The sequence below is a fragment of the Solea solea genome, chromosome 3, assembly GCF_958295425.1.
Source record: "Solea solea chromosome 3, fSolSol10.1, whole genome shotgun sequence".
Taxonomy (NCBI): Eukaryota; Metazoa; Chordata; class Actinopteri; order Pleuronectiformes; family Soleidae; genus Solea; species Solea solea.
Window position 1 is genome coordinate 16,199,501 of NC_081136.1, and position 20,504 is coordinate 16,220,004.

The 20,504-nt window shown below is 43.3% G+C and overlaps 1 protein-coding gene across 9 annotated transcripts in view; it reads right to left on the reverse strand.

Moving 5' to 3' along the window:
* Positions 1–556: 556 nt before the first annotated feature.
* ppargc1a (peroxisome proliferator-activated receptor gamma, coactivator 1 alpha) overlaps positions 557–20,504 on the reverse strand; it is a 281,554-nt gene continuing 261,606 nt past the window's right edge. For 5 of the 9 annotated variants that reach the window (XM_058624732.1, XM_058624730.1, XM_058624734.1 and 2 more), the window contains exons 4-13: positions 18,872–18,997; positions 16,431–17,766; positions 15,491–15,536; positions 15,216–15,289; positions 10,465–11,689; positions 8,338–8,430; positions 7,331–7,451; positions 5,447–5,568; positions 4,636–4,787; positions 557–2,160 (exon numbers count right to left, since the gene is read on the reverse strand). In XM_058624732.1, coding sequence (XP_058480715.1) covers positions 2,057–2,160; positions 4,636–4,787; positions 5,447–5,568; positions 7,331–7,451; positions 8,338–8,430; positions 10,465–11,689; positions 15,216–15,289; positions 15,491–15,536; positions 16,431–17,766; positions 18,872–18,997 — 3,399 coding nt within the window. In that variant the 3' untranslated portion in view covers positions 557–2,056. The remainder of the gene's footprint in view (positions 2,161–4,635; positions 4,788–5,446; positions 5,569–7,330; positions 7,452–8,337; positions 8,431–10,464; positions 11,690–15,215; positions 15,290–15,490; positions 15,537–16,430; positions 17,767–18,871; positions 18,998–20,504) is intronic. The other 4 variants (XM_058624737.1, XM_058624736.1, XM_058624739.1 and 1 more) reach the window with 1 other exon arrangement.

The following is a 20,504-nucleotide window of genomic DNA, read 5'->3' on the forward strand; positions in this document are numbered from 1 at the left end:
GCCATGCGCTACACAACAAACACTTTCAAGTCGACACATTGGACACACGTTTGCACAAGATGTCACGTGGTAATGCGTGCATGACAGTCACATAGATCCAATTACACCTTAAAGGGAAGAGCAGGAGGACAAGAAGGGGAAGGAACGTGGGGAATTCAAGTGTTGACCACACGCGGTGATGTCACGGTGACTAAAAAGGGCGAATCACAGGAATCCTATAGCTACCAGCGACTGGGTAATGGGTCAAGTCCAAAATATCACACAACAGTAGGAGCGCTAAAATACAACTCTGAAAAATAATTTATTGCTTTTTATATAGCCTTTTCTTTCATTTATATTATTATCATTGTTATTATTATCATTATTATTGTCATTATTATCAATAATTCTCTTGTAATTATTGTGAATATTAGTAGCATCATTTACATCAAATACAAGATCTTTAAAAAATTCAGGAAAAGGAAACTGTAAACTTTCGTTTGGCATTCACAAAATCAAGCGTGAGTGGAGCGGATGACAACATGTGTTTTTACGGCGGCACAACAAAAAAAAAAAATTCCTGCAAAATCATTTTATTGCTTCATGTTCTGCATGTGAGTGTGTGTGTGTGTGAAGGACAACCAGCGATGTGCTGGACAGCGGAGACAAAAATCACAAATATGATGAGGGGTTGGCTGCTGGAGTGATTAGCTGAATGTTCTGATTGTTTCAGAAAGGCATAGAAGGTTGTATTATCCCCACCAAACCATTTATTGTACACCCTGTCTAGTGATTACACGTTAAATAACACAAATCAGAATCAGACGACATAAATAGTCAATTTCATGAGGTACGCCACGTGAAATGGAGCCCATAAATATGTTTTTCTTTGATTCAAATATTAAAATAAATAGATAAATATGTGTTTGTAATGATTTGAAAAAGATTTGAATGAAGTGTCTTCTCTCTCTCACTGAGGATCATTTAAAAAAAAAGCAGACAAAGCAATAAAAATCAAACTGAGATATAGATCTGTATATATATATACTGATTGCTTCGGAAATAATTGATAAAAAAATGGGGAACTGTTTTTTTTTTTACAATCATGAAAAAACACGTTAAAAATGCATTTTAGACTGGTTGTATAAGCAAAAACACTGATTGAGAAACATTATAAACAGAGAAAACTATACATGGTTGACAGTTCTTTTTTTCCCCCAGCAAAATAACTTAAAAAAGGACGTTTGTTCACATGCTCCCTCAAAATGAGCAACTGGACACATATTTTTTCCTCTCTCATTTTTTTTTTTTTTACAATCATATCATGTCTTCGAAACATCATGTAGGTGTACAATATGTTTTACAGTATTGTAATGACTACAGATCGACATTCTGAATTAAGAAAATTTCTCCTTATTTTTAAAAAAGGCTGCATTTTACAGTGCATAGCTGTAACAAATAAAGAACTTTATCCGATATGTACACAAAATAAAAATATTATTTTTGTAAATACACTTGCTACATTTCTCCATAAAATGTAGACGGCGACGTTACCATGAGAATCTCACCTCCAAAAAGACAATTCCCCGATACTCTTGTTTGTAATGTAACACCAGATCCAAACACCAGATTTAAAAACAAAAAGAAAAAATCAACAGCAAAACAGGTAAGAGGAAGAAGAAAAACAAATCTGGCTGAACAAGCTGCATGTTTTCACCCAAAATATTCGTGGGCATTGTCGTACTTGGAGAGGAAGAAAAAAAACGTCTTTTTTTTTCTTCTTTCACTCATGGTTGTACAGCAGTAGAGTGCACCAATCACGTGCACCAGGTTCTGAGGGTTCATTGGCTTTTCCCACAATGCACTGTCTCTTTCCAGCTCTTCAGCAGCTATATTCATGTAAACTTTATTCTTGATATATTCATTTCTATTGATATAGGTCTATAGACTTATTCTCATATACTCTATGACATAGAGTGTAAAACTTCTGGTAGTCTCGTCGTCAAAGGGGGCGGGGAACAACAGTGAGGTATAAGACGTCCCTCTTTGTGACAGACAGCAGGTGCCACTGAACTGGTTACCTTCTCAGGCTGCGCTGGGCCTCCCTCAGCAAGCTGTCAAAATCCATGGAGTCATACTTGCTTTTGGTGGAGGCTGGATCAAAGTCGTCCGAATGGGAATCTGAAAAGGGGCGAGAGGATTCGATTTGAAAATGCACATAAAACCAGAGCTTCATCTTGCTTTTCAATGTCGCAGCACCATGATAGTAAAGCGAGACACAAAGAAACGTCCATGAAAAGACTCAAAAGGGAATTCTACTGCTCAAAAAAACTTGTTTGTTCAGCAGTTTGGCAGCATAAACACTTCTTGACCCCGTCCTGATAGTATTGCTTCACAGAGCCTGTTTGCACATGAAGAATACGTCATATAAATAATGTCACCTTGTTTCTGTTCATGGAGACCAAAAGCTGCAGTGCATCTTTATAAAGATAATATTTCATGAACTCAAACTATTGTTGGCATTGCTGAAGCTCCAGCTTCTTCCCTCTGTGTTTACAGCCTTGGGAAAATCTGGTCTTTAATCAGTTAATCAGGAAGTGTAGTGAGTTATTTATGACATAATACGCCTGTCAAAGGAAATATTACTTACTGCTTGGTATCAAACGTACTTGTTTTATTACTATATTACTTTTGTAAATGCAAATAAAAAATGGTATACAACAAGTTTCATTTGGGACTTAATTCTAATGAAAAGCTAGCTATATGCAGAATCCTCTCACAGCAATATGTGACCTGCCATGCATACATTTCATATTTAGGAACCAAAACAACAACAAAAAAGGGTTAATTTGCTTAGTAATTGCAATATTATTACTGTCTTCCATTACACTACTTGTTACTGGATGAAGTAATAACATTACAGTAATATTACCAAGGAATTCATGCCATGGTAGTATTTGTATTTGTATTTGTATTTTATTAGGCCACAAATGCGAAAACGTATCCATGTCCTACTTTTCCTGATCAACCTGATAATACATAGAGAGTATCTTATCTCTGCCAACAGACAGCTTCACAAATGGGCCCCCCAAAGGGCCCAGCAGCAAACTCAACCAGCGCTGAGAAATGGAAATGACCGTGGCGGCGAGGAAACGCCGGCCATGATCTAATGCGATGGCCAACGGCTAGATTGCGTCAGACTGTGCACCTTGGGGGATGAAAAATACCCTGGTGCTCTACTTAAAACTAATGGACATGTCTCCAAAAACAAAAAAAAAAGAAGAAGCAAGAAAGGGTCTACAAGATTGAGAGGGGGGGGGGGGGGGGGGGAGGTTTTCACACAACACTGTTATAAGACTCTCCTTCCCCCTCAATCTCTTTATCCTGTGCTATCAGCACAGGGACGACCAAAATAGCTTGTTCCTGACAAAGAGTCAGTCGAATGAAGGCCTTTCCGTTTCACTAGACTGATTAGTCAATCTCGGCATAATGTCTGGCCTGAAGGCTTTAGGATTAGCAACTGTTTCTCTGCGTGTCAATTCCTCATCATGTTTTCTGCATAGTAACCACTTCATTCATTGAAGAAAGTGCTCTTTTCCCCTCAAGTAACCCCTTGACTCCTTTGTAGCTGTTCCTCGGAGATTCCTGATCTCACATTTCAGCTGTTAAATACACGTAGGTGCAAGAGTCAATATCTGTTGTATCTTATAAAGTTCTCTGCGGCTGCTCAATTATCGCCACATTTATCACTGAGAAACGAGAGTGGGCTCTTCTTTTTATTCACATTTTACAAAGGAGAGAGTTGCCAGAGGAAAAAAAAAAAAAAAGCCTTGATTTCACAGATATGTTGCATTATTTATGAAATGCGTCATTCAGCCCTGAGCTGTTTTTATTCAAGTACAGTTTCCTCTCTGAGATTTGTGTATCTGACCATTATAGATGCTGCGCATGCATCGGCTAAACACTGTAAAATGAATTCTGCTTCACTGCCACGATGACCGGGCTTGTCAAAGTAGGTGTGCACATGGCGGGCCCTCCCTCTCTGTAAATGAGTGGCCCCTATGTGACACATCAAGGCTCTACCACATTTCAACACCGCAACAGCTGGCGACAGATGGAACTTTGCTCTACGGGGGAGGAGGAGGAGATGCTGGGACTTAACCTTCTTATTCCTAACCTCATCTTCTTATTTCCTACCTTTTTTCTCTCCTCCCTCTCCATACTCCTTAAAGTGATTCCCACGCCCACACGACACATATGAGAACACACCTTCGGCACAGATGCACATGTGTTTTTCAAGCGCTATCTTTCTCCCTAATGCCTCGGCTTTCATATCACCACAGCAGAAGCGAGCGTCCAATGTCCAAATGAGTAATGGAGTCTGCCTCATATTCCTGAAGATAAACCCAGCAGTGAGGAAATGAAGCTCCACACTCTGTCTGCTCACTGACTGACCCCTGAACTCGCATCGCCCTTTTTGGGCCACAAATGCCTGGTGGACATGTACAAGAGTGGAAGAATTTCACCAACACAGAGATAGGTTTCCTTTAATGTGTAATGTGACTCAATCTTCCCCCCCCTACCCTCGTCTTCCTGCTTTCCCCCTTTCCTCTTCTCATTGGGGAGCGGCACAGAGAACAACAAAGCTGCACTTACCCAAGTCTGTGTAATGTGATTTGCAGAACTGCTTTTGTCCGCCAAAGCACAGCTCGAACTGAGGCTCATTTGACCTGCGTAAGGTGTGTCCGTTCTCAAGGGCGGCAAAGGCGTCACAAGTGTAGCGGTACGTGATGAAGCCAAAATTGTCCCTGGTCAAGAATAGAAAACGTTGCGTCAGAGTGTTGCTGTGGGGCAACTATAACTGAACAGGAGGCCTTGTCATAGATGACGATTATGCTATTTATATGCAAAGGAGAATCAATAAATGCATATCTTCGGAGCGCTTAAGGGCTACAAGTAGATGAATCAGGAGACACACTAAGAATAAAAAAGCAATCTTAGTTGTAAGTGCAGTGGGTAGCTTTTAAATTTACACAAATGTCACCTTGTTATAGTTAAACCATTGTCAAATGACTTCGCTCAAAGCTGATTAAGCCTCCTTGCTGCACACATTTTTTTAAGCCACGATAGACGGAGGCACCTGCAACATTTGCTTGTGAAGCAAAACAGCTATAAACAGGTTGGAGTATGGCTGAAAAACACAACCAAGCAAAATCTACTCCCTAAAAAAACACTCCCTCAGTCAGGGGTGAGACTAACGCTTGATGGGGCCTCATTGCAGATGAAAGACGCAGCAAACAAATAATGTCACATAGTCTCTGTTCACAGACACCAAACTGTCCCATGAAATTATGATTATTACTGTATATATAATATAATATATATATATATATATATATATATATACACATATATATATATATATACATGATGTAATATATGTGCATAAAAAAGTCCTGAGCCTTACCCATCGTCCCTCAAGTTCACTGCACAGTCTTCAATTTCGCCAAACACTTCAAAGCGGCGCTTCAACTCCGTCCGGGTGCAGTTGGACCTCAGTCGACCAACGTACACCACCCGTCTCTCCTCCTGCTCGTTAAAAAGGGAAGACAGAGCAAAATAAAAGGATATTAAAAGGGGAGAGTGTTTTTTTCCTTCCCCCCCTCCCTTTCTCTTATTCTTCACAGAGCCCTAATGAATTGGTCCTGATGACTCCTGTGGCCACACTCCTGCTTCACTCCGTCTGTCTTGTTGTGTCCCTCTCTGACTGGCTCAGCTCGCGTCCTCTTATCTGATAGTGTTGCAGTTTGGGAATTTGCCTTTAATCTGCCTTTGGCAGCACAATAACTCTTTCACTCTGCCACTCATCAACCAGAGGCAGGATGATTTTTATCAAATGACACCATGTCCTCAGTTTGGGGCTGCTGCTGCTTCTTTGTTACATTTAAAAATAAAGCTGTGACTTGACTCAGTCATATATTAAAACAGCAAGTGGATTTTGTTGCAACTTCAACACAACACACGAGGCCGCACTGTTAACCGGGAGTCTGTTAATATTGTAAAGATATTCATATCTTTACAGCAGTAGTGAGCCACAGGGCAAAAAAAAAAAAAATTCCTTGAACCATAGAGGACGTGGAGGTCAAAGCAGAATAATTTAAGAACAAAGTGCACCAGGCTGCAATTATAGCTTGTGAGTAGTTTAATTGCATCTGCTAATCATATAATACAGCACAGGCCTGGGGCTATGGTGTATCACCAGTGTTATTTATTTATTCATTCATTTATTTGCCATTACTGGGGCAAGTCCACTGAGGTCTTGCTGAAATTCTGATCTCTGTCTTGGGGGTAGTCGTATGATACTGTATATGTAAATCAGCCGCCTGGTGCTGCACTCAATGTTCACCTTTGCCCCGTGTGACTTCTACAGAGTTGCTGAGAAAAATAAAATTTAACTACAGGTTACAGTTATTTATGCTTGTCCCACTCTCTTTAATGCTTACATACTGTTTGAGACAAAAAAAAAAAGAAAAGTAAATGCTGAATTAGGGGTTTAGTTGCTGACAACTGATAAATAGGCGGTCGTTTCTTGATGGCACCCTGAGGGCTGCAAGTGTGTGTGTGGGTGTGCGAGTGAATGAGGGAATGAGGAAAGGAAAAAAAACGAGTGAGAGAGACAAAGACAAACACGAGGAGACGCTTTCACATCCCTTGCTTTCCAAAGCGTGTTTGACAGCTTGGGGTCTGCTGTTCTTAATTGATTGTCCCTCTATCAAAAAAAGTATGCATGCCGAGCCACGTTTGCATTACTGCATCATTTAATGTGTGCTTTATCAACGGGTGGCAGTGGCGTTTACCTCGCTGAAAAACCTGAGTAATTTGACACCGAGACAAACAGAGTGGTGATACGCAGGGGAAATATAATGTTCACTGCGTCAGGCTGCATTTTTAAAAACAGATAAAAGACGGAGAGCTCCGTCGCCATTTCCTTCTCTGTCCTTTTACCTGTCTTGTTCTCCTAGTTTCTGTTTCCCACTATTTAAACATGTTTTTTATCCCAGTGGCGTCATGTGATTAATAAGATCCGACAGCATTTCCAGATGACAGAGACGTTAAAAATACACAACCTGGAGATAAAGAGGAAGAGTCTATCGCCTGAATCATTCAGTAACTCACTTTGAATGTATTCTTCCAGGAGAGAGACACTGTGAGACATAGCGTCTGAGGAATGTGCGGGTGTGCAGGACTTTGTACACGTACAGCAGGGATTGTCTTTTATCAGCGGAAGCAGGAAAAAAAAACAACCCAAACATAGAAGGAAATGTCGTGGCAGTTGTGTTCATTGACTCACTATTGCTTTCTGCCTTTGCCTCTCTCTCTGCTCGGCTCTTTCGAATTCCCGCTTTTCGTAGTCCCGGCGGTACTCCTCCCTCTTCAGCTTCTCGTGCTGGTACTCCTCATAGCTGTCATACCTGCGGGTGATGAGATATGGATGACGTCACAGTCATTGCTCGTGCCTCTGCATTCACCGTTCCTGTTTACGCGTCTGACGAAACAACTGCCTGATATTCACCAAGGAAAACCTCTATCACCACTGACGGCGGAGAAGGTGGGATGCAAAGGAAAAGGAAATGGACATGTTAATAAGATGTCTCCTCGCCACTGATATGATTATACAGGCTGTAGGACAGGCCCGCGGGAGTGCCGGCGAGCCGCGCGGTCGGGGAGCCAGGCAGCTGCAACTGTCAGCACAACTTCACATGTCATTACTTTCTGCTTAGTTAGGGCTTCATCAAGAAGGGAAGTTGCAACTTTCTCCCCCACCCAAGACTAGCACAAATATGTGTCCGTTAAGTTTTCGACTGATGAGCGACTCTCGGGCTTGTTGGGTGTCATTAGGCACGTGGATGCCAAATCAGCTCCGAGAGCTGAGATGGTGTCAGTCTTTCGCTCTCGCTCTCTTCCTGCACAGTGCCAGTACTTCTCTGCATATGAAACAGTCCCTCTGCAATGGCTCATGGAAAACTACAGACGCACTAAGTTGAATAAGCATCATTATACAGCTGGGAGCTTCAAGTCGAGAGCAAGGTGTGAATGCACACCAGTATGACTTGGTGGAAACCTCTTTTTACTGGTATTAAAAAACAAAACAAAACACCAATTAAACATATTTGAGACCAGGTGTGAACGTGGATAAAGAGGTATGAATGAATGAATGGAAATATTTGGTGTTTATCCGAGTGCTATCAGTGAATTTCACTGGGCACCTTCTACAAAAATCCCATTTGTCCTGAATAAACAAAAGTGACTGACAGACAGGTGTTAACAATGAAAAAAAAAAACATTCACAATAATCACCTTGGCCTGCGGCTGAGAGGAGATCGAGACTGAGGGTGGGGGCTCTTGTGAGTCCGGGAACGAAAAGTGCTTGAATCTGTGTTGTGACGAGACCTGAGGAAACAGAGGCATATTTTTTATTTTTTCCAACACGTGTTCACCTCACACATCAGAAAAAAAGTTTTAAAATGAATAAAACACAAACTTGTAGAAAATGTTGTGTCTGATATTGAATACCAGATGAAAGCATTCTGGCTTTCCCGCCTTGTCCTAATCTAACCCATGACCACAGGAGGTATGCATCATTTTATGCAGATATTTGTGCACACCTGAGCAAGCATATACATGCACCTGCTATCTATGTTGTATGAGGGTATGGTCAGCAATGTGGGCCCTGGTGGCATGACTGTAGAGCTTGCACCCTGTGCTCCTTAAGCTTGATGCTTAATTATTGAGGTGTTGCTGAAGAAGGAAGACCTGAATAATGGAGGGAGAGCAGTTAGGGATGCTCAGTTCAGTGAAGCAAAGCAATGCCAGTTCGCAAAGTTCTGGGATTTTGCACTGGGAAACTCAAACAGAGGGGAGGAATTCTGATTCTGATATATATATATATATATATGTGTATATATATATATATATATATATATATATATATATATATATATATATATACATGTATGTAGTATATTTGAAAACATAACAAGCTCCTTTCTTTTGTCACTTTCAAATCTACAGGCTCTTTCCAGTATTTTTGATAGCTATTCAGTTTTAGATTCAGATTGAATGCCTTGGGAACATTACAAAATACTTTTGAGAGCAAGATGGTGGAATAAAGTGGTTCTATTGGCTCTGTAGAGCAAAGTGACCTTTAAATAATCAGGCAAACAAACTGAGTCACTGCAGTCGAGTCCGGAACTGAGGCACTCAATGAACAACTACTGACAAACTGAATTTACTTAGATCCTTTCTCAGTAATGGTTTGCCTCTGTTCTTCAACCACCAAAAACAAAACAAAAAAACACCCAACATAAACCCCCTTGGCGCTGATCAAAATGAAACATGGGAAATGTAGTTCTCACACAGTGCTATGATGATAGGAGTCTCTTTTGAGAAGGGTTTCAAGACAACATTCCGACCGCCTGGAATTGGCTTTCATCTCCTGGGATGTAAAAGAGGAGGGTTTGCCACTCAGTAAAAACAACAGCTGCTGCTTAAAACAAAAGCCAAGCAGCAAATGGAGAAAAGGAGTCTGCAAGGGTGCAAATCAGGAAGGGGTCTGAGTGTTAGGAAGACTCCCAAATACTGTAACTCCTCTCTCTGAGATAAAAAGTTGTACTGCTCAAAACATTTCACGTATTTTCATGTATTTGTATCAGTTTAGCGAAATAAAAGTGCCATCTGGTTATATAGGCAGACTTAGCATAACAAATGCAGATAATTTGGATTTGTGTCAAATAACGTCATGGAAAACAATCTCCATCCAGATGAGTCTTTCAGTGCTGTATCAGAAATAATCTCTGTCCATACTACGGGAAATGGAAATGTAAGACATGACCATTCAATTACACTGGCTGTAAACACAGTACGTGTTGTAAATGAAGCATTTAACTGCACAAAGACAACAACTCATCACAAAAGATAATGAAAAACAGGGAAGAACATTGTATATGACTGATCACTGTTCACATCATCATTTTTAAAGATTCTCAAACTAAAACAAAGCCAGCAGTAGTTATAATCTCTGAAAGGGGCTCTGTATCTGTCTCATGTGATCTAATCATAAATCCACAGGTACAAATACATTCTTATTTCGCTGAAGAGCCGTGTGCAGTGCATTGATTCCCTCCAATCCCCAACTCTAAGAACTGATGTACTTAGAGCTGTGTACTTATATTTGGATCATACCTGTTAATGGGGGGTATAAACAGGGCCACAAAAACTCCAGAGTAGTAGCAGGAGGATGAGAACAGTCGCTAAGAGTCCACAGGCTGATCAGGCCTGTTTAACACTCCAAAGTTAGACCCCCTGCTAGTTCCAAGCTCTGTTTAAACTGCATGGGTGGGGAGCAGCCAAGGTTCAGTCAGCCAAAAGAGTCTGTGTGTTTGTGTGTGTGTGAGTGTGTGTGTGTGTGTTAGAGAGATTTATTACCAGGAGGAGGGACGTCTGTCCGGTGAGCTGGAGAGGGAGCGCCTGCGGTAATGTGAGGAGGAGCTTCGGGAGCCAGAGTGGGAACGAGAACGTGAGCGGGACCCACTACTGGTCCAGTAGAAAGGCCTGCCAGGCAAGAGGAGGAGAGAGGAAGGTGGGGAGACAGAGCCTCGAGAAGGGGAGCAGCTGGATGGTGGGGAACAGGAGGGGGAGCAGGGGGGGCAGTCAAAAAGAAGGTCCAGAGGAGTGCCCTCCCATGGGTAGAGGAAACGACTCTCACGGCCCTCACCCAGCTCAAGCTCATCGTGAAAGGGCAGGAACCCTGGATGCAGGTAGCTGGAGCCAGACTGCCTCTTGGAGGAGAAGTCATCCACTCGCTCCTCAGGAGACTGAAGGGCTGCAGCCTTGTTTGCTTTGCTGTCTGCTTCTCTCTCCTGACCACCCTTACTGTAGAGGTTTTTTAAGGGGTAACCAAAGTGCTTGTTGAGTTCTGCTCTGATTTCTTGGTCGCATAGGAGCTTCCGGCTGATGGCAGAAGGGTGATGTTGGTCCCTGTCAGTAGATGCCTCTTGTGAGGGAATCTCAGTGGTTTGTGTAAGTGTCTGCTTCCCCTGGACCTGAACTGCTTCTCCATCCACAGAGGCAAAATTCTGCTGCTTAGCCAAAGGACCAGATGAAGTTGATGATGGAGCGCGAGAAGATGAAGATGATGAAGAGGATGGTGGCATGGCTGAGTCCTTACATTCCACATGACTGTCCTCCACTATGCATGTAGCAGGCATGGGAGCAGCAGTGGCACCTGAGGTGACTGTCATTTCCGCTGCTGCAGCCGTGGTAACAGTGGCTGCGCCGCCATCCTTCCTAGCTGATGCTTGGCAATAATCATGGTCACTGTAGCCACGGGGCGCCACCCGCTTATTGTTGCTAGTACTGCGATGCTCCTCAAGACTGCCCGCCACTGTGCGTTGGGTGGCGGGGTAAGGGAGGGTGGTGGACGCTTTGCTCAGCTGGGCATAAAGCTCAGTCTGTTCAGGACCCTTCCTGTTGGGGCCCCCGCCTGAGGCACCTGAGGCCGGAGCCAGAGCGCTGGGGCCCAACTCGGTCAACTTGGCTCTTTTGCATGCCAAGGCCGAGGAGGAACATGAAGACAACTTGGTTTTGAGCGATGCTTTGAAAGGATTCTCTTGACTGGCTTTGTGTGGGGGCGTGGTAGGTGGTGTCAGACCTACAGAAGGAGGAAGAAACAGTGGTTGGTGAAGGGGGTGGGGGTGCAGTAAAATGAAAATGGAATCATAATGCCCCCCCCCCCCCCCAACCCCCATTCATCTATAAACTCCCAGGTCAGTTTATGGACAGTGGACACAGATACATGCCTGATTAAAATATTCACTTTCACTTGGCCTAATCCTGATCTCTATTTTATTGCAATCTTGACAGATTAATGTAATGCTTGGTGTAACTTAATATGGTGGTGCTGTAACACGGATGACTTGCCACCACATTCCTCTCTGACCTTGGAAATATCCCTTTTCTTGAAAAGAAAAACCACAACACACAATTGTATAGAGGACAAATGTAATGCATCCAATGGAAAAAAAAAAAAAACAAGGACACATATCATATCTCTGCCTACCTCACACAAATGTCTGTACTGGACAGCAGCCAATTCATCTGAATAAAACCAAAGCCTTTTTTATCGGTCTGAATTAGCAATCACTGACATGATGCCATGCTTGTTTCAAAATGTTCCTGCACCATCTGTCTCAAATAATGTAGGAAGATACCTTATGTCAATATGTTAGCATGTCTTGCCGTGGCGAAATGTCTGCTATGTCATGGAACCACAGGAAGTACAGGCAAATGGGTTGTCATTCATCTCAGATGGCATGTCCCTACTGTTCGTGCCCTCCATCTCTTCCCCTGCCTTCTACAGATTTACAACCAGACAGATGGCAGTTATATGGGAAGTCCTGAGATGAGCCCACTTTATAGCATTGTTAATGCACTCACACAAACAGCCGCCGCCATTATTCTCATTCTCACTCTCCTCCTCTCCTTTAGTCTCATACTTTCCCCTTTTCTTTCTTCCTGTCTGCCATCTTCCAGAGATCAGTCTCAGTTTCTTCCTTCCTGTCATCATTCCCTTGGCATCTTTTCCTGTTTCTGTCTTGTTGCAGAACAAATGTGCCCCCCACACACACTTGTCACTGACAGTCTCTCACTGGAGTCAAACTCAGGCACTTTGAGACACCTACGCTCTCTCCTCCTCTTTGCCTTTCTTATAATGCACATCGCTCTTTTCTTGCTTGTGAATTGCACCAAATGACAGCTATTAGTATCAAATCCAGTGCTGGAGTAGGCACTAGGAAGGGAGCTTGACAAAGAGAGGTGGGGAATTTAATACATATATGTGCACGTTTCTGAAACCGCTTGCTGTGTTTGGAATTCCTGATCTAACAAATAATCATCCTACTTATTATATGGATGTGTTTGTAAGAAAGATTGCTCCCATCTAATCCCCAATATCTCACTTATTGCTCTCCCCTCGTCTCAATTCTGGGGCTACAGACATATAGACGCTCACACTATGCCAATGAAATGAGCTACGGAAAGAGAGGGGGAGGGAGAGGCTGCTGCACAATGCCTGAGGAACTTCTGTTTCCCCAATGAAGCACCATCTGTCCAAAACAATGTGCGCGTGGGGTCATAAACTAGGAGCCATTAGCGATGGAGGTGAAATAAATCAGAATTAGATAAATATGGGCCTCTCAGTCAATCTTGCTTGTGATGGATGAGCCACAGACACAGGCGCAATCATGTACCCACCAGGGAGAAAATGATGAGGCAAGTGAGCAAAACAGAAAGAAAGAGGAGCATTTTACAATATTTTTTGCTCGTCCGCCTGCAACTTGTGAGGAGACCATGAAGCGAATAACAGTTCTGGGCTTAAAGAGTTGATCCGCCAGTAAGCTGTGCAAATAGCAACACAAAGACCACCCCAGTGTCATGAGATGCAGTAATTAAAGACAACACGGCAACACAGGGTAAATCTATTAGCTTGGCAGAGATTAGGCCTGAACAGTCAGATCCCTAGGGGTTGCACTGCCTGTTGTAGCTTCACTGTACCTCTCTGTGAAGTGTCAAAAAATGCAACCAATGGTTCATAAAATGCAATTATATAGTATGAAAATAATTTGATTCAGCACAAGATGTAACACATAATTCATTTTTTTGTTTTATGAAACAGTAACCACTATTACTACAACTCTTAATAGAGTCATAAAATTGGCAACAGTTCATTGAAAGTTGCATCAGTGAGTTGTCTCCCCACCTTCAAAGTGGAGTACGGAACCGCCTACTTGGCTAACTTCCATCTAGTTATCATTAACACCAACATAATACCTATTCAAGTGGAATGTTACGCTAAATCTGCAAAGGACATGTTAACTCCTGACCTTAAATGCTTTCTCCTCCGCTTACTGGGATCTACCATTTATCCATCTGTCTCATAGAGCACAGGACTGAAAAGTTAATCCCTAAATCGGAAAAGGGGCTCAGTAACCTGGAGCGTTCTGGGACTAATGACTTTCCTGCTAATATTCAAACCTACATTTGTGCAGGATGGTGAAGGCAGGTGAAGGACTTCATTTGACCGTCCTTGTAAACATGGATGCAGCGAAACAGAACGGACGCCTAGATTCGGCCACAGGTCACCAGACTTGCCCACATGCAGTAAAACAAGAAGAAATATTAACTGTGCTTGATTGCCCCAGAGCTTAAGCAGCCCTGCTCTTTCCCTTCTTTAGGTCTCAAAAAGCATCCCCTTTGACCCCTGAAGCTTAGCTACACAAAAGTGTTAAACAGCACTTCGACCAAGGTCAGAGGGGTAGAGCGAAACCCCCTTGGGTCTGATATTTATCAATTTTCCAGCCCACACAGAAGAAGGCGCGGGGGGGGGGGGGGGGGGGGGGGTGTGAAGCATTTCCTTCGTTAGTAAATGAATACCAAGTGAGACCGGTGCACTGTCACATGGTATTAGAGGCTAACGCACAGCCATTTTGTTTTTATTGCTCAAAGATGATTAATCTAGGGTAGGAGGCAGTAATTACTGACACAATTTCGACAGTGTAAAATAGTAAAAAAAAAAAAAATGCAGCTTTCTGTGAGAGTATCTTCATATTTGTCTTATAATCATATTAATTATAACTTAATAACACAAAAGGATAATGTCAAAACTCACACTGACTCAATTTACAAACCAGCATCCTTAGCAAGTCTTAACACAGGAAAATGACTCACAAATGCATGCATGGTTAAGGACTTCGAGGGGGGTGGGGGGCACAGATCATGCAAGCAAAACTAAATTACATCACAAAAACCCATTAAAACAATGCCATTTCATTTTCCCTAAGATGTGTAGGCTAAGTAAGCTGTCAGTCAGAGAGCATTAGGATCTGATAGAGGAAGAAGAAAGGCATATTAATGCTTCACTAAGAGGGGACAGGGGATGGTAGAGGATGGGAGGGGGTTTGCTAATAAACCCTGAAGAGATTGGAAAGCCTAATCAATACTCAGGCACATAAATGTTCTCCTATGCCTTCACCTTGAACTTTAAACTGTGATGGAACTATCAAGATGTTGGAAATGCCAGAGTTAACCCATTACTAGCTGCATGAGGGTTTTTTTTCCCGACTAAATAATCTTTTTTTCACAACAGCAGCATGTGTCTTCAACAATCAGTGTGTTCTTACCTGGGGTTCCAGCGATCTCCACACTTAATGTGCGTTCAATGGTTTTGTTCTCAAACGGTGATCCCTTGTGGTCACTGGAAGACAAAAAGAAAGTGGCAACATTTTACTTCTCACATGAAAACAAGACTTCAAACGATTTGTGATCTAAGAAATGGAAATGAGTCACAAAAATGCCTCAACTTGGATGGTAGTCTACATAGTCTTCTTCGACTGTTTTTCTGTAGTTTGCTGTTGCTTTGTGCCTAGAATAATGTGGAAAAACTTCTCACACTTACTTTGGAGACTCTGGGGTCAAAGGAAGTGGCAAGGTGGTTGGTTTGGCTGCAGAACACAAAGGAGCATGGGTAATTATTGATCTAGGTATAACACTCATGGCAGAAGAGAAAAGGTCCACATTCTGCAACTATAATCTCAAACTAGCCCATTAAATGAAAATATCACTAAAAATAAAACATCCATCCATGGTTAGGTTTTTCTATGGACACTAATGTACAAAGCATGTTATTAGATTGACCCCGCTTTGACAATTTATTCTCTTAGGATAGGACTGTTCACTCTGTGAGGCAGGATGAAGTGATGGTACATGGTTCACAGGTGTCTAGACACAGACATACCCTGCTTTGGACAACAAATAGACTGAAATGGAATAAAGACGTAAAAGAGACAATGCCACAAACAAGACACATGACAGTGGGTGAGCCCCTCCCTGGACAATTAAGTCATTATGGCATGCACCAACAGCAGAGGAAGGGGGAAAAGGAAGGAAGAAAGGAGAGTCAAGGAAGCTTGTGCAGTTGCCCGAGGCTCTGGCCATCTTGTGCTCCAGCTAAGGAATTGTGGCTTTAATAGCACAACGCTAAAGAGCAGCACCCGAGTTGAAATGTACATGGTCAGCACACTCAGCTCAGTCAGCAAAAGATGGTTCAAGGGTCGACTTTATGAAAACAAGACGTACAGTAGCAAGACAAGGCTCACCCCTTTTCCCACCCCTTTCTTTATTTTTCACTGTATTTAAAGGATTCAAAGGATTCATCTACCGAAAAATACTGGCTAGCAGGCTGTTTGTTGTCATTGTTGTTTACGCCCTCAGAATGACTGTTAGATTCAAATTAGAATAGGGGTTAGTTGTGAAGTCAAACTGGGAAGTGGTTAGAGCAGGAGAGGGAGAAGAGAGAGCAGAGATAAGGCCAGTGGGGGGGATGCAGTCATGATTACCTAACAACGGGTGGCCCTGGTCGTCTGGGTGCTCGCTGAGCGCCTGCCTGTGTGGGTTCCCTTGCCCTTGTATGATGCAGGGAGGGGTGGGCTCTGCATTTCTAGTATCTGGGAAGAGTGGGCTTGCTGGGCCCTGTGAGAGCCCTGCTGTGGGGCTGTTCCTGACATGGTCATCATCATCAACACCATCAACACCATCGTAATCATCACCATGGTCAACATCCTCCCCAATGCCCCCCTGGATTGGCCAATCCAGTTCTAGTCCAAAGCCAATGTCTAGCCCTGGATCTGACTGGCTAACCCAGCTCTCCAAGTCTAAGGCAAGAGGTGACAACATGGGCACCAAGTCCACCTTCTTAGCCTGATTTGCTCCACAGTTTTTAAGATCAGTGGTACCTCTGAACTTTTCCACCTCCACCTTTGAACCAGCCTGGGATTTAGTCTCGTACCGCTTACCTGTCAATTTGCCCAGAGAGAGGGGCAAAGGAGTGATCTTAGGTTGTGAATAGTGGGCCAAATACTGAGCAGGTCTCTGTTTGGAGGTGAGCAGCTGGCTAAGTAAGGGGTGCCCTGGCTTCTCATCTCTTTTCTTAATAGTCACTCTGATGTGCCTACGTGGTGCACGGCAAGCGCCACTATTCTTGCTACGGCCTTGTCTGCCAAAGCCCTTACTAGCCTGAGTGGCGCCCACAGCCTCTCGGCAATGCTCACAGCTGTGACTCACCTCTCTGGGAGGGAGGGAATAAGAATGCATATACCTAATAAACCTAGCGGCGGCCAGGCGGGCCACATCGCCTGGCGGCCTTCCTTCTTCACTGGGCAGCCCGTGCTCCAGTTTGGGGCAGGCATGGCCGCAGGTGGAGGTTCTGTGGCTGACAGAGATAGAAGCACCTTCCGACTCCTCAATACCGCCATCGTGAGTGCAATGCTGCCACTTCCCAGCCCCAACACCAGCCACACTACCCTTGCCTGCAGCCTGGCTCTCACCTCGCTGGTGATGCGGCTGCTGCTGCTGCTGCTGCTGCTGTTGAGACGACACAGCTGACTTCTTCTTGGAGGCGGTGGAGGAAGATGAGGAGGTGGAGGAGAGGGAGGAAAATGAGGAGGTGGAGGACGAGGACGGCGAAGAGGAGGAGGAAGAGGCGCCGAGACCCAGGCCACTCTTGTCTCTGCCACTGGCACCACCCCACGTGCTCTTGGCGTCACTGGCTTTGGTGTGGAGCAGGATGTCATCGGTGGCCGTTAGGTATTTCAGCAGCTCAGTGCAAGGCCGCCTCACCGGGCGGTTCTGTAAGCCGGAACCCCCTCTTGCTTTGCCATTCCAGGGGCTCTCCGTCTGCAAAACATAGAGGAATATATTGACTTACATTGTCCGTTACATTCAAAGGACGCAGCGTACAAATAATGTTGCATCGTCTCTGTTCACAAAGACCAAACAATAAAGTGAATAATCATCTACAACAAAAATCCCAAAAAGTCACACACTGCAGCTTTAAATAAACCGTTAGCAGTACAGTGCAGTTCACCTAATTGTGAAAACTTTTGTGCTTTATTTGGCACAAAAACAAATACAGAGACGGAGCCAGGGGGAGGCTACCGAGTGACTCAGACAGCCTGAGCACAGTGGTTGCCCGACTGTCTGGGAGGAGATGGTGGGAGTGCGGTCCGCCCATCATCTTAATTGCGTGGCCCTCCGAGCACTCTGTACGCTCACCATGTCCTCCGGGAGTCCTCATTCGCTGTGCTCCAGAAATGGATGGCTCAAAGGCACGTTATGAAAATAGGCTCTGTGAGGAAGACTGTGGCACTCCACATGCAAACACGATATGTGCATCACACAAATCTATGTCTGTGCTGTGTTTGTTTATCACACAACATCATCATCAAGATGCTTTTTTTTCCCACATCCTGAGGATTTTAAGCACTGGGGAAAGGGAGATTTTTCCAGGACAAGATCAAATGATCAATTGCTATAAGCGCTAAATGTCTTAATTAAACCTCAACTAACTTGAAAAAAAAAAGGCCCTTTTGAGATGTAAATAACGCAAGCATCAAGTCTAATGTTTTGATCTTGTCATCTCACAGCATCAATCTCACCATAAGAGTGACTGTCGCTGTTTATTTTCCAACAGGCAGCAAACCAATGTGGGATAAATGGTGGAGCTAATGAGACAATGGTGCCGATGCATCGTCTGGAAAGCCCAACAGCAATCAGCCTGTTTTCATTATGGGATGTCCCCCGGGGAGAGCAGACTAGAGCAGTAGTCTAACATTTTCTAAAGGCGGCCACCAAAACAAGAAAAGTATGAGAGGGAAGGAGAGCAAGAATCCAGAGAGAGTGAAATAAACAACTGCTAACAAAAACAAAAGTGTGTACATGAGTGAAATACGCAGCAAGGCAGTGCATGTATTTGTTTGTGTGTGCATGTGTGTGTCCCTACCTTGACGACGGCAGGTGGTGGTCTGATCCGGTGGTTGCTGCTGGCTGCATGGTTCTGTGCCTTGCCACCTGTGTATTGATTATAGCTGAGCTGGGAGTTTGCGGGAGCCAGAAGGAGCTTCTTCAGCTGCAAATGGACCCAAACAGAACAAGAGAAAGTGGTGAAGGAGGTGGAGGGAAACTAGAGTGGGTTATGCAAATGACCATTCTCTTTCAATTAGACAACCTGTGCTATGTAAGTGTACAAAACAGACAAAATTGGGACCGCAGTCAGAGAAGAAAGAATCACTAAAAGATTACATATTTGCAAGCAATTTATAACACGTGACCCGACAAGTCAAGTTTTTTTTTTCTTCTTTTGTTTTCATTATGTTTTTGTGTACACACATTCAGTCTTCTCAAATGTGATTGAATAAACACACACGGGCGTGGACCGGCATGGAATAAAATTGACTAGAACGGAACATAACAGAACATTTGAGGTCAAATACTTTTACATTGAAGAGAAATAACCAGATGGTACAGTTCTATGTAAAAAATGATAACAGCAGCACAAAAGTAAGTTTTTTGTTGTTTGTTTGTTTACTTTGTTTTTTGAGAGGCTTTTTTTTTTTGTGGGGGGTTTTCGATGAGCACAGAGGATTAGATCATGCCCACTGAGAGTAGATGAGATGAGATAGTTTTTTTGCAATTTTTCCTGCTTGATTTCTGGGCCAGAGGCAGTGTGTCAACCATAGCGTGTCCCACCACAGCATCCATATCATTGAACTGGTGCCACAATACATTACATAATTAGTAGTGAGTAGCAAACACACTGATCCATCCCATTAACTTCCCTCCACCCAGCATCTGCATCCCTGCATGCTCTCACGACACATATATAGGCTACATTGCGAATACTAGGCTAAAGTGACTCACACCCGATTTTTGGAGAGATAAATCTCACCCACAAATTCAGTGCAAAAGCTTCTATAAAGTAAAGTAAATGTATCTTACACCTAAACACAAATACATATTCTATTGTTGATGATGCTTGCAAAATGGCATTTCTGCACATACAAGAGGGCAGTCAGATGCAAAACAAGTGTGGTTATGCGTATTAAAGCTGATCTCTAAAGGCCCAAATCCAATTTTTGCTACCTATATCACTGCTTACATTATCTTTCAAAAGTGACCCATATCTGAAATCAGACACGTGACATGTAATGTAAAATCTGCATTTACACTGGTTAACTCAAAAAAAACCACAGCGTGAGCTTGGTGACTGAGCTGAAAAAGGTTAATAGGCTGAAAACCTAAAAAAAAAAAAGAAGTGAACTTGCTTAAGGTCCATTGGTTTGAGACCTTGTCCTCCATTGCACCGGTTAGAGGGTAATGTGATCGTGGATAGTGTACACATGTATTTATGTCATTTGCCACTGTCTTGTTTTTTAAAGACACACATATCACGTCAACAGGGGAATAATCTGATCTGTCCGCTTACACTGTAGATACAAATGCACATATCTGATTCATATCTGATTTATTTCCACACTCGAATGAGGCCTGAATTTGATCTGACGATATCTGAATCCATGTGTTTTTTCCTGCTTACACTGTCATGGGTCAGATGTGATTTGTGCCGCATGGGAGGA